The 14,579-nt window shown below is 42.6% G+C and overlaps 1 protein-coding gene across 2 annotated transcripts; it reads right to left on the minus strand.

Moving 5' to 3' along the window:
• Positions 1-387: 387 nt before the first annotated feature.
• Positions 388-12,085, minus strand: LOC117556505 (zinc finger protein 358-like). 2 transcript variants are annotated; one of them, XM_034231840.1, is made up of 4 exons: positions 11,131-12,085; positions 10,308-10,384; positions 8,597-8,693; positions 388-3,860 (listed from the first exon to the last, which is right to left on the minus strand). In XM_034231840.1, the coding sequence occupies exons 1-4, from the start codon at positions 11,405-11,407 to the stop codon at positions 2,842-2,844; spliced, it is 1,470 nt and encodes a 489-aa protein (XP_034087731.1). In that variant the 5' UTR covers positions 11,408-12,085; the 3' UTR covers positions 388-2,841. The 2 variants fall into 2 exon arrangements, with proteins under 2 accessions (XP_034087731.1, XP_034087730.1); XM_034231839.1 differs by having other exon boundaries at positions 8,597-8,696; positions 11,131-12,084.
• Between the last annotated feature and the right edge of the window lie 2,494 nt (positions 12,086-14,579).

The following is a 14,579-nucleotide window of genomic DNA, read 5'->3' on the forward strand; positions in this document are numbered from 1 at the left end:
TTTGAGAACCACTGCCATAGGGGCACTGTGCTGCCATATCCACCAAACGTCATCTCATAATTCAGAGAGAGAGCTGATTGGCTGTAAGTTCGTGTGCCGCGAAAAGTTTAGATGTGAAGAGGAGACGAGAGAGAGCAGCTTATAGCGATTCAAATCTGTAAAACGGAAAGAAAATGAATGAAGTTGACCATCTACTTCAGCTTTGGTAAGTTCATTTGATGTCATATCTTTGTTGATCTTCTGTGTTTTGCCTATAGGCTGTTGCTCTGCTAGATTGATTGATATTGTGACCTCTGTGATGAGTGTCTTGTGTTTTACTTAAACAAGGAAATTCTGTTCTGTACAGATCAGACCACAGCAAAGCCATCAGACCACAGCAAAGCCAAGTTCATTGCAAACATGTGACATGTTTAATGATACCGATACATTTGAAAACACCAGACCATGTCTTGAAAGAGTACTGAAAGGCAACATATCTGATTGCTGTGCAACCTACGGCTAGTGGCCATTACATAGAAACACCTACACATACAAACATGACTCTCTGATATATATATATGTATGTTTTACTTTACATCTTTGTACAGGCCTGTGTTCTTTGTTTTTTTATAAGAAAAAGGATGATTGACATAAAAAAATCAACCTGTGAAAAGTTGAAAGAGTAGAATTAAAGTTTTGCAGAGCCTGCATCTTTTGGGCTTTGTATCTAATAAATGAAAACGTTTTTATTTCACTGCCCAATTCTAGAATCTTCTGGATAACAGTACATGACATTTTCCTTTCTATTCTTAAAATAATCAGAGCAAATAAATATACTGACAATCAATGTGACATAAAAATGAGCATAATCATAGAAAAGAAGGTGCATTTACCATTCAACAACACGCTGCCACTCAGAAAGGACAGTGGACTATATGTGATCAACACATCATGGGAAACAAAGGGTATTAACACTGCCTCTGATTGCTTCAATGAAGAGTTTGGGGAATATATAAAGTGCGTAATTAGAAGAGTCAGATATTTTGCAGATTATACTTGTTTCTTAGCAACAGCCAGAAAAAGAAGATGTGGATGTTACAGATGGGTCCAGGGCGGGGTTAGCCTAGCTTAGCACAAAGACTAGAGGCATAGGGAAGCAATACGGAGCTTTTTCTTATCAACTTGAGACTTTGGATTCCTTGTTCAGATCTTGAAAAGCTTTCTGCTTTCTGCCAAATCCAATAAAATACTCCACTTCATGTAAAATTCCTTAATTGAAAAGGCTAATGAAGTAGAAATACAGAAGTATCATCAGTCACATCAAGTACTCTGCATGCAGAAAGGCTCGTTATAGAAGATTACTTTTTGATTATTAGCAAATGCATGTCAAATCATTTGACTGTTGTGGTTTGTTCATGTGGAGCCAATTTTGGATACGTTTTAAAATACTGTATATTAAAAAATACATTACTGCATCACATGTGTTTTTATACTTATGAATACATTTTCAAAATGTAGTGGAGTACAAGTATATGTATGCAATAAATGAAAATACTCAAGTAAAGTACAAATGTGTACAAATACTACTTCAGTATATTACTTGACTAAATGTACTTTGTAACTGGAACACTGCACTCAGAGTAGCAGCCTGAGTGAGAGGAGAGGGCTGGAGCTCCATGTGGGGAATCTGCAACAATATATCTGCAAGCATGCCGTTAGAGCAGCAGAGCAAACCTCCTCTGCAGGCAGGGGTTGTATGAGGGTGACTTATATGAGGGTGTTTGGGGAAAGCATTAGAAAATCTGATCAAGAAATGAAAAACTCTCTCTAAGATGAAGGTATGAAAAAGCTCCATGAAGCAGAAGTTTTCAAATCTATTCCCAACACCTCCAAAGCTGTCTTATTTTGATTTTGAATCTTATTCACTAACAAGTCACCAATACATCTCAAGCTAGGGCTTATCATAGTAAGTCGGATGTTTGTTCAATGTTATTTTGTGTTGTGTCTTTGTGTGTGTGGCGCACCACAAATTATCTCTGAGGACAACACAGGACAAAAACTAAGAAATGCCCTCCGCTGTTATTGTTTAGCTAAATCAAAGTTTCTTCTTTTCACCTACAGTATATATATGTTGACAACATACATTCCAACATGCCACTAAGACAGCTTTATAGTTGATGCAATGTATTACGGTTTCCTTTTCGACTGAGCTAGGCTAACTAAACTACCAGGCTCCCCTTTCTTCCAGTCATCTCAGCATCCTTTCATATTGCACTTTGCCGTGTGAGACACTGAGTTAAGTAAAAACAGCAGTCTTCCAAACAATTCATATTGAATTTTTAACATTTAGAATCACAGTAAAATAAGGCAATAATAGATGTTTTTTTTCTAACACCTAATACGTTTTGAATGTATCTCAGACAATTGAAAAAGTCATCCTCCTTAGTTCTATAGAGTTGTCAGGTGCTCAAAGTGTGTGTATGTTCATCATCCTCCTGGATTAGTTTATATGTGTAAGCTTTGTAGACAAAAACTAAATGTAATGACTAATTGATAGATAAAGTATTATCAGGCACTCTTTCACAGTCTACTCAGTGACCTCTCTCAGTTTGAAACACAGTAAGAGTAAGAAAAAGGTGGAGATCGCTTCGAGGGTAATCCTTTCCTCCGCCTTTAGAACATAATTCACTGCTATGATCTAGGACAAATATCAACTGTACGTGCCATGGTATCACAGGATACAGCTTGGTTCTTTGTTTGTGCTTACATAAGATGCTACATTTCCCATGTGAACACAAACTCAAGAGCACAAACTGTCTGAGGATCAGTTCCAGATGCCAGCCCCCCCCTCCGGTGGTCTGTCTACAGGCCGCACTCCGACTGCTGCCGGTGTCTGCGGACGCTACACATCTGGCTGAAGGACTGTCCGCAGCGCGAGCAGCAGTAGGGTTTCTCCTGCGTGTGCACGGTGCGGTGCCTCTTCAGGTGGCTGGAGGAGATGAAACTCTTCCCGCACAGCGTACAGTGGTAACGCCTCTCCCCGGTGTGGATGAGGATGTGGACCCGCAGGTTGTTTGGCTGTGCAAAGCCCTTCCCACAGTGGGGGCAGGTGTAGGGCCTCTCTCCGGTGTGCACCCGCTGGTGCTGCTCCAGGGCCGCTGTGCTGGGGAAGAGGCGCCCGCACACAGCACACATCACAGGCTCTTTAGAAGCAGCAGCTACACCGCTCCTGTATGGCCGCCTCGGGCTGCTGGAGGGGGCAGAGGGTGCTGTAGGGGGAGGAGGTGGGGGAGGTGGTGCAGTCACAGCAGCGGCGGCTGCTGCTGCCATGTCGAAAGAGGCAGCAAAAGCAGCCATTTCATGAGTACCACTTGTGAAGAGCATGGTGGGAGGGCCATCCAGACTGTCTGCCCCTCCCTGAGAGGGGAAGGAGGCAGAGGGGTGGCCGGTGTCCGTGTTCCCCAAACCCAGCTGTGCAACTGCATACGCTGCACCAAGATGGCTGACCCTCTCCTGCATCCAGGCCAGGTCCAGGCCCAGGCTGTTGAGGCGCTCGGGGCTGGGCTCCTCCGAGGCTCCAGGGGCCTGGAGCTCCTCCTCTGCAGCCTCATCGGTCTGGACCTCCGGCTTCAGAGCTCCATCGGTTAGGCTTCCTCCTGAGTCACTGCAAGCGGCTTCAGGGACTGTGACCTCCCCACTGCTGACTGTCAAACTGTTGCCCAGAGGAGCGGGGGCTTTACGTTTAGCTCGGGGCCTGTAGGTCAGGTTCATTGTGGCCTCAATGGGGGGGGGAGAGGGCTGTGAGGTAGAGCGGTGGACGTCGGTGACGTTGGTGTCAAGAACAGTTTCACTCGGGTCGGGGTCCTCACTGGGCTCCATGGCTGAAGACGGAAAGACAGGTACAGTGAGAGTGGAGTTAAACAAATCAAAGAGAATCATTCAGCAAACATTACTCTGAGGAGAAATGAACAGAACACTATGAATTAACTCAGATTCAGGGACCAGGGTCTAGGTTTGATCCTACCAAAGATATTCACCTCAGCAAAGGTGTCATAGGGCATCAGGTATGAGGAAGTTAAATTACGAGGGGAGGGGTCTCGCCCTTCTGTCCTGCTGACAGCCAGCCTGACCCAGGGTTCAGTGTTTGACCAGACTGTGGAGAGTGGAACTTGGAGCAGGGTCTGGGGCATAGGTGTCATTTACAGATGGGGAAATGTCCCCAACCCTTTTTAAAAGTACAACTTGTTATAAATGTTCTGAAAATAGCGTGCATAAAGAAATGTAATAAACAAGAACAGGTGTATTTCTGTATTACTTTAGTAAAATATCTGAGTACTTCTTACACCACTACTACCATCAGTTGTGTGCTACAGAAGCCTGAATTTACTAGAAATATTTTACAACTGACGATTATTCTCAAATTTAGAGCAGGCTCCTTTTGTAAATGAGGAAACACATAACACTATGCTGTAGATATTGTGCATGAAGAGGAAATTACATCACATGTCACTTGTTAGATGCTTTTATCCAAAACGACTTACATACTCAATACTGTGGGCAATCCCCACAGGAGCAATTTGGGGTGAAGTGTCTCAGGGACACAACGACATGCTGACTGCAGTGGGGTTTGAACCTGTGCTCCCCTGATCCCAACACCTACGCGCAACCCACTGCACCACACGCCTCCCAATGACGAAAGGTATTCTGTCCTTCTACAGCGTCTCTGAGAGCATGACTCTCCTCCTCAGAGTGCAGACCACGTTAAACTCAGCCGCTACATGCTGGACTTTGGCTTGGTTATGGATCCACTGCTGAGTTGTGGAAACTCACATAGCCTGAAGTCATTGGAGGAACTCTTCTACTTCTTAAACTCATTGTGTAACTTTCATTGTTGCTATGAGCTGATTGTTCAGCTGTCAATCAAACATTATGGGTGGTGCTTCAACATGTTCTCATGAGTTGTTCTGTAGATGTTGGACTTTCTTCCAGCACCTTCCTGTGTCTGTTTAGCCATGGAGGCTGTCACTGCTCAGGAGGATTCTTGTTCACCTGAACTGACATGTTCTCTGCTTGAAAATGTAAACTTTGCTTTAAATATTTGTTGAATATTTGTATTGATGCATTTATATTTTGTTATCTCTCTTTTAATGCATAGGTCTTAAGAGAAAAAGCACCCGAGCTTCTTTTATCAAAGATATATTATTCTCACTACATTTTTGTTGTTTGTTTAAATGTTATTGTTGTTGCCTAAATCATCTAACAAATTAGATATTCAGATTTTTATTAAATGTATTTTATCATAAAATATCAATTTCAAATTATATTAATTACCATTATGATCATAGTCAATAAGTAAATAATTGATTATTTGATGTTAAATAGCTGGTCTGAAAAATGTATTGTGTGGGAAAAATAATACCTATATTATTGCATTTATTATCTTTGCACTCTAACTGGTGTTGTTGCCTAATCACTATGATGTTTTGTAAAACTGTAGTTATCATGATAATTATCAATAAGTCAATCATTTATTATTCGGTTTTACAAAGCTGAGATTCTGGTTTAACAAATTGATTGTGTGGATGAAGTGAATCTGATCATGGAATCATTGAACGGACTTTACTGGATTAAAATTAATAAAGGATTTGTTTGAAAAAAAATTAACTGTGAAATGTATAGGAGAATATATCGGAGGCAGGTTTTTTCCTGAAACAACACAGTGTTCATGTTTATTTGTCTGTCTCTTCAACTTTCACTAAAACCTCTCTGTCACAAAGAAATGAACAGAGTTACCTATCACTTGTTGCTCATTACACACAAAATGTTGTTTGTGCATGAGGAAAGATCACAGAGGCTTTAAAACTGTAAAAATAGTCCGAATGAATTTGTTCAAGTTTGGTAGTGAAGACATTTTGATGAATCAGATGAGAAAACATATATTAAGTAGCCCCAGTCTTAAGGTTATTGTATTCATTTTCATGTTGATTTTTGTGAATATTAAAGTTCAGAATAAGGCGGTCATGCTGGGTCAGTGAGTGTTTCTCGAGGAAGCTTGTTTGGTAGAACATGTCTTCCGAGTCACTTGCTTCAGAAGCGAGGCAATAATACTTCCTGGCATTCGGAAAACGAAGAGTGGAACAGGCGAGCAGGTGTGCGTCACATGAGAGGCCCCGCCTTACATTTTCCGCCACAGATTTGGGGAAATTGGTGTGCGCAAAGCATTGTGGGGATTTTAAGACCACGGAGTCGACACATGTGTAGCCTCGAAATTTCTCTCTACGAAGTACGCCTGGCTCGGTAGATTTCCAAGTATGCTGGACATTGGAACAGTCCTTCGGTGGCACTCAATAACGTAGTATGCTTGAAATAATGGCTCTGGAGCAGCTTTACTCGACATTGAGAAACACCCAGTGTGGACGTCACCACTAGGGACAGGTTGTTGATACAAGAAGTAGTGATATACTGGATTTTCAATGTGTGTGTCCCTATATTTTGTGTGGGGACAAACCTGGAGTTCATTCATAAAAGTTGTTTATTGATAAGCATAATTTATGCCCAAACACTTAAAAAAACAAAAATATTGTTAAGGATGTTTTGAAAAATAGCACACTAAAGAAATGTATTCAATGAGAACAAGAGAACATGATTAATCTCGAGAACAGTTGGTCTGTTCACACTTGGGAGTATTTCTGGAGACCCAAGTGGTGCAATGTGACACGTTTAGTATTAGTAAACTTTGAATAGAAAATAGACACGCAAACATATCTCCCGCTTTGCAGCAGCTGTTGACAGGCAGGGCACTGTTTTACATTCCCTCTCTGTGAACATGACAACTAGCCAAGCTGTCGAGTTGGGTTGGAGACTTTGAAGAGAGAAGCCAAGTCTTCCGGCGTTTTTAAGGTACTTCTAAAAAATAACAGGTCTTCATCGAGAGCATGAAGAACTTTTTTTAATTTAATTATAACATTAAATGCATTACCCTGGTGCACTTTGAAGCAGAAATACGTATGTCTAACTTCATGCTCTTTTCACAATTGAAACAAACGCATTGGTTGGTTGAAGAGTAGGGGTAACCTCCATGTAGACACAAACAACGATTCATAAACCATGGCCAAATTGAACACATTAAGGCACATAGAAGCATTGGATATTCATCAGGGGGGTATTTACTGTGATATTTGATGTGTGAAAATTAGGGATCGACCGATATGGCTTTTTCAAGGCTGATACCGATTATTACATTAGTAGCCTAATCAAGGAGACCGATAACTGATATTTGGATATACATTTGCAGTAAAATCAGAAAATCTTGGTGTCAAAATGTAAAATAATACAAACTCCAACAGAACTTATTTGAAATGCATTTAAGCATATATTCTGTTAAATGAACTTTTAAACATCTTACAACTGGTTTCCTCTCTGTGCCCTTTTCTTTAGTGCAGCCATCTGCAATGAGTTAGAGAGAGACAAGAAGTGGGGCTGCAGGCTGACATGCTTAACTAACAATAATGCTTAATTTATTATATCAAAACAATGCCTGTCGATCTAGCATAACATCTCAGTAAGCTGCTAGCAACTGTAAAACACTAGTGCTAGCTAATGTTTTGCAAACTATTAAAAGTGAGGCTATTACAGTAGACCTAACGTTAGTCTAGCCTCACTTCTAATATGTTGCTAAACATTTGCTAGATACATGTTGGCTAGCTAATGAGCTTCACATATCAACCTGAAAAACTGCGAGGCTCCACTCGCAACTTCAGCATAGGGGATAGGGATGTTTATTGAACTTCGGTTTAACACATGCATGGCTGCTGCTTGCTTCAGTCTGTGTCTGCGTTCTTTCGCACCTGCCTGTAATCTGAGAAGGTCCCGCCTCTCTGGCTGGCTCTTCAGTAATAGCCTATCAGATAGCGCTGTGGGCGGGACATTGCTCGTGTACACAGAGTGGTGACTGCAGCCAGAGAAACGGCCGCATCAGAGCCAAAGTCTTATCGGCAATTTGATTAAAAAAAAGGCCGATACCGATAATCGGTCAAATGCGGAATATCGGCCCCTAGTGAAAATCTCTTCAGCTTTATTTCAGGCATCTAACCAAAAACACATTCACCTGTATGTTCACTTTGAGAAGAGGGAACTGAAAGTGTTAAAATGCTGCTCCAGTCTGTGTGGGGGAAGTTCATCAGTTGTTGTGGCAACGTCCCTTGTGTGTGTGCGTACTGTTCAGGTTAGAGGTAATATTCATATTCTGCGTCATGGGTCCGGGGCCCCCAAAGAAGGTAGATTAAGAAGGTTCACAGCAACGACAACATGAAACACCCTTTAATTTACTGCAACGACATGTCGGGAAACCCTCAAGGCGGCCCCATGCATAGCGCGCCGTAAAATGCTGCTTCTTATTTAAAGTTTCGTTGCCTTGCTCCGCTCTGGGAGGGGGGAAGAGTGTGTCGGGGCGCCACTGATGGTGATGAAAGCTGGTTCGAGGGGCCCCCAGTGAATCTTTGCCTAGGGCTCCCACAGACTCTAGAATCGCCACTGTTCTGTGTTGTTTAATACAGAGAAACATTGAAACATTCAGAACAATGGAAGGTGATTGAATCATGTGCAGAGCCACACTCACCCTCCGCCCTGATGTTGACCTCCACCTTGAGGTCCAGGTTGCAGTCGTCTCCTTCCACCTCCTCCTGCTTCACCAGGGGCAACACCTTGGTCTCCTCCTGCTGGTACACAATGAAAAGTAGTTGGAACATCATATAGACATGTTAGCATTTTATGAGGTTCATTTACCATTTTCTTAGGCTTTTCTAACCTGCTCCTGGGCATGGGCGCGGGAAGGGGGGTGCTGAGGGCGCTGCAGCACCCCCTAGCGGCAGGCAGGGGGTGCGGAGCTGCCCTGTCTGAATTATTATAGCTGCTCCCGCTGTGCATAATCTGTGTAATATGTAGCCAATAAATTCCACATTGTTGGTAAAATAATATTTTGGCCTGCCCCGAATGTTTTTTCTGTAGCACCAGACAATTCTACCTCAATAATATAATACATTAACCGTGCTTTACGTGAACCTCATCATGACACTAGAGAGGACGACAGGACTGTAATTTCCCGTGTTCAGTGAATGCAACAGAGGCAAGACACCAGACCAATCAGAGAGTTGCATGGTGTGCTTGTGTCATTCAAACTCGGCTCTGTGTGTGTGTGTGTGTGTGTGTGTGTGTGTGTGTGTGTGTGTGTGTGTGTGTGTGTGTGTGTGTGTGTGTGTGTGTGTGTGTGTGTGTGGACATAGCGCATTTAGTGTGTGTGAGAGAGGGAGAGAGGGAGAGGTGCCAGCAGCAGGGACCGTGATGTTAGCATCTGGTTAGCTAGCTGCACTAACGGACATAAGGAGCTGTTTCCACAACAAGCTGGAGGAGAGCTCTCCTCTCAGACTGAGAGGCTCAGGACCAGGTGAGCTAAAGGACTCTCTGAGTGTTTAGATAGTTAACTTTAGTCTAAGTTATCTCAGTGGGTCTCAAACGGTTTGGTCACAAATTATTCAAAAGATTATTTCCGCGGCACACCTTCATATGATCATTATCGTTATAAAACAAATAAGAGAATAAAGGAAAAACAGGTATGAAATACTATATGGCAGTAAAACAAGAATACAGTTTGAAAGGGGAGTGATTTGTAAAATATCCATAAAGAAAAAGAACATCTGTTTACAGTTGTGTTTCATCTGGGTGCTGAGAGATGTATCCATAGATATCTTCATGTTGCTCTCAAAGTGCACCAGATTGATGCTTTTAACTTCAATATTTAAAAAAAATCTTCCCGGGGGAGCATCCCCCCGGACCCCCCAGAGGAGGTGAGGTCCGCTCCCCACTCGTAAAAAATAGCACTTTACCCCAGCCTATATGCCGTGAGCTGATTATCGAGCCTACATTGTAACAGTCGCGGGTGTACTGTGTGTTTGCGTGTGGGGAGTGCTTTTGTGCGTGCTCTATAGTGCCCGTAATAGTGTTCACTGGAGTCCAGCACCTCAGCACCCCCACTCAAAGTACCTTCCCGCGCCTCTGCTCCTGGGTAAAAAAACCGCAATCCAGGTTTACACAGTGTCAATATAGCAACAACTCTGCACAGAGAGCTGTTCCTGTCAACTGTGTTTTTTACCCCACTGATGATCCGACTCCCCACCCACTTTAAGCTTTACACTGGCTCCTCAGAAACCTATAGGTACATCCATGTTTTATACGGTCTAGCTTGGGACAGCAGTTTGTTTTGCCAAGATGGGATAAATGGCCTTGAATTTCTCACAAAACTAAATAGGAATCGTCTGCTTATGAATCCTTACCTTTGAAATGTGATGGAAGGGTTTGTCTTCAGAGGATGCAGGAAGAGGCGGCACCACAGGAGGATGGGCCTCAGCTCCTGAGAACAACAGCAGAACATGGAGCGTGTGTTGTTGGCATGTTTCCTGCCTACTGGAATTGTTGTCTGTGTCATAATTTAGTGTAAATGTGACATAGTGTATGCTCCTGTAATTACAATCTGTGGTTAGGAAGATGTAGTGATTCAGTAATATTATAAAGATGTCATACTAACATACAACCAAACATCAGTTTCAAGCAGGAGTGCACCATAACTGCTCATTGCTGCAAAGCTTTTTACTTCTTATGTTGATGCACAAACATCTGGGCATGTGATTGCTGTATTACAAAAATATGTGAACCTATCCTTGAAAGGGGTGTCCTGCTTAGTTGCCAGATTTTGAACCTCTGTCCTAAACCTTATTAAAATCCAGCTTTAAGCTATGAAATTCACTGTTTTAGTTTGTGTCACTGCCAATTACTGTTTACTCCTATTACCCGAGACAAACTGAGGATAGGTCGGCCTACTCCAGAAGAGCCAACTGGACACTTTGAACAGAGAGGAAGGAGCAGTCTTAAAGAGTTCTCCAAATGACACTCACACTATATCCATGACTGTAGTATAACTGCCATGGAGATCAGCCTGCACATGGTGCATTCAGGTGTGGTATGATATGAGTCTGCATGATGCTGAGGTCCACAGTAGTGAAGGAGTGTGTGAACGCATCAGCTGATGATAGGCATGTTTCTGTGTGACAGATCTCTCATGACTTCACATGCAGAGGCTAGCCTTCTCCATCTATTTACCTTCGGGTGGCCTAAAATTAACGGCGTGCATCTCCTCCCTCTGACTCCGTCTCCTCATCTTCCTCTCATAGCTCCTCATCTTCACGTCTATCTCCTGCAGTTTCCGCCGCAGCGCGTCGTTCTCCTTCTCGCTCTTCTCGCGCTCCTGGTACATCTGTGACCGCAGCGCCGCGTAGCCATCGTCCACCAGTTTGCAGATCTCCACCACTGCTGAGTTGGCCAGGATCTCTATGATGGAGGCGATCTGCGCCTGGAAGCCGACACAGTCCGCCATCATCGCGGGCTCCGCGCGGACAGTCGCGCGCGGCTGGCGGCTGCTGTGGTACACGGGCGTCAACAGATGTACGCGCTCGTCGCGCTGGTGTATGATATAATATTAGTTCTGAGTGTTTCTGTCTGCCTGCTGTTATGTTGAATGTTGTGGCTCTGGAGGTGCGAGAGTCGCCCTCTGATGACGTCAGTTTGTTGTTCAGCATCACTTCACAGACAGCTGTGTCATTCTTTTCGGTGGATACAAGGTTTACAAAATCTAGTTTTACATTATCATCAATGATACAGTCCTTTTTATAAATCCCACACTGACACTTTAGGTCCCTGTGTAGCCTACTGGATAATTAGTGCTGTGGCAACAATACCTGTTGTCTATTGTTATCCTGGACAATATTATGGGTCATTTTGAACTTTTACTGTTACTGATACATTTCATGTATTATACTAGAATAGATTTGAAGTTATTTAAATGCAGTTTTTGAAACATTCAAATATGAAAGGTCCCCTATTATACTCTTTTTCAACAATACATGGGAGATACCTTGGTTGTGTCAGGGTGAGTGAATGCAGATTTCACAGATAATACCTTTATTTCAAGGCTATAGAACAGGGGTGGGGAACCTCCGGCCCCCGGTCCATATACGGCCCGCGAGACCATTTGGTGTGGCCCTCCAGGTAATTTATAAACACACGCAAAAAAGAAAAAAATTAAAGAAATCTAGACCGCAAAATAATTAAACAAGCGAGTGCCTGTTTTTCCTGGCCAAGGTCAGGGTCCTTGAACACAACACAAGCCTAACCTGTCGTCACGTGGTATATGTCTCGTCTGACAGGAGTGTAGTTCGGGGAGCACCAGAACGCAGCTCCGCTCCGGCACTTCCAAAAATTGCAGTACCCATAAGGAGCCGTACACATGCTGCAGTTTTTGCGTGGCTGTGTCTTAGTTGTAAGCCCAGTGGCGATCTGTTCATCTGTCATACTGATCATACAGTCAATAACTTTGTTGTTATTAGCATCTGGTTAGCTAGCTATGCTAACGAATATAAGAAGCTTTTTTTACAACCAGTGAGGTAAAGGCAAACCTTTATATGATCATTATAGTTATCAAAAAACAAGAGAATAAAGTAAACAGGTATAAAATACTATATGACAGTAAAAAAAGTTGTTATTAATAAACAAGAATACAGTTTGAAAGGGGAGTGATTTGTAAAATATCCATAAAGAAAAAGAAAATCTGCTTACAGTTATGTTTCATATGGGTGTTGAGAGATGTATGATCCATAGATCTAATGTTGCTCTCAAAGTGCACCAGATTTAAAGAACATTTAAAAATAAATCTTCCCGGGGGAGCATGCCCCCTAGAGGAGGTTAGGTCCCCCCCACTTAAATAATGTTCACATGGATAGGAAACTAAATACATTTGCACACATCTTGTGTCCATATCTTTCTGTTTTGGTGGTCATGCTACAACCGTGCACGTGCATGCATGCGCGAGTCATGGTAAAATATCTGGATTAAGAGGTTGCTTTTTCTTTGCACAACATGAAAGAAAGGTGAAATGAGTGGGCTGTGATTTTAGTATTTTTAAGCAGAGGTCAATAATTTGTACGGCCCTCGGAGGATGTTGAAAACATTGAAATGGCCCTTGAGAGGAAAAAGGTTCCCCACCCCTGCTATAGAACAAACAAAACACTACCCCGTGAACACAGTCATAGACAAACAAGGAACTAACAATGACAGACAGAAAAACCAGAACTTGAATACACATAAGACTAATCAAAGAAACAAGAGACAGGTGAGGAGGGAGGAGAAAAGACAGGGGCACAAGGTGAACACAATCGGGTAATCAGACAGGAGGGAACACAGAGACAGGAAGCAACAGGCAAGACGGGGTGAACACTTTTCAAAATAAAACAGGAAACCAAAGACAGAAAAAGACAAGACAAAACACAGACAGATCGTGACAGGTTGGTTATTGGCTGGTTGGCAACAATGTTTTGTTGGTTTGTGCAATATTATCAGCTCATTTTCAGACAGGTTTTTCTTTTGTTTTTTTGGTAGCAACCATAAAATGACACCAGTAATGACAAACAGATGAGCATGCTGCGTGGGGTCTGGGTGCCATGTTGGCGGGACGCTGCTCCGTCCTGTGGGGCTCGAGGAGCGGACAGTGTGAGCTGGATTACTGGTTTCCTGGTTGCTGCGTGGGGTCTGCCTGAGCACACACATAAACTCACAGCCAGGCTGTTCGCCACACAGTTCGCCACACACTCACAGCCTGAGAAAAGATAAGGCTGAGTCACAGGCATTTCTCCGCGATCCCAACTCGTCTATTACCAATGTTCAGGGAGCTCTATGCAAGTCAATGGGACTCCCTGATAGTTGAAAATCAACGCTAAAGGTCCCCCCACTGCATTTGATAGTGACGCCAAGGGATCCTGGTGTGTGAGAGGAGCTTCAGAGATTGGTCCATTTGGGCATGGTCACGTCACCATACTCAGGAAGAAAAAAATGGAAAAAGTGAAATGTCCAACGAGGCGTTCTGGGGCAGCATAGACAGGTCTTTTCTGTGTTAGAGTTTTACTCCCTACAGGGTGTACTTTGAGGGTTTAGATGCATACAAAGCTACATAACACACAAGGGGACGGTTAATAACCGGAAAAGCATGTCATGGGACCTTTAAGACAGTATAACCAAGTATTTGAAAATATTTTGTATACAGTTTTTATTTTTGTGCATTTGTTTCCTTTGCTGTATTACCCTTATGATTTTTAAACATTGGTCATTAAATGATTAATGTTTAACACAGACACATTTTGTCTGTGTTCCAAATATTTCCAATAACTACCGTAGAAATCCAAATGTATTGAACATAGACTATTGTAATCATTTCCAAAATATAAATGTTTTAATCGAATAAAAAAAATAGCTTCAGTCCATACTGAAGGAGTTAGCCTTTAAAAAAACTAAATGTTACTGCACTCCCAAAAAGTTTGTTCTGCTACTTTCTGACCAGAAAGAGAGACACACACCGAAGAGTTAAAGTCATTAACGATAATAAAACATGATCAAACAGGTTTTATAAAATGGTGTTTTATTGGAGATAATATTCGCCATCAGCTTGATATGAGATAATCATCAAGAGGATGGAAGACCAGGACTTTTATTTTATTGCCTTT

The sequence above is a fragment of the Gymnodraco acuticeps genome, unplaced genomic scaffold, assembly GCF_902827175.1.
Source record: "Gymnodraco acuticeps unplaced genomic scaffold, fGymAcu1.1, whole genome shotgun sequence".
Classification (NCBI taxonomy): domain Eukaryota; kingdom Metazoa; phylum Chordata; class Actinopteri; order Perciformes; family Bathydraconidae; genus Gymnodraco; species Gymnodraco acuticeps.

Bases quoted from the DNA above. Each gene is read 5' to 3' on its own strand.
- LOC117556505 (XM_034231839.1), bottom strand. From the start codon at position 11,407: ATGATGGCGGACTGTGTCGGCTTCCAGGCGCAGATCGCCTCCATCATA. The intron at 10,385-11,130 runs GTAAATAGATGG...TGTTGTTCTCAG, and splicing joins TAATTTTAGGCCACCCGAAG to GAGCTGAGGCCCATCCTCCT. The intron at 3,861-8,596 runs GTGAGTGTGGCT...TTCCGTCTTCAG, and splicing joins GGTCAACATCAGGGCGGAGG to CCATGGAGCCCAGTGAGGAC.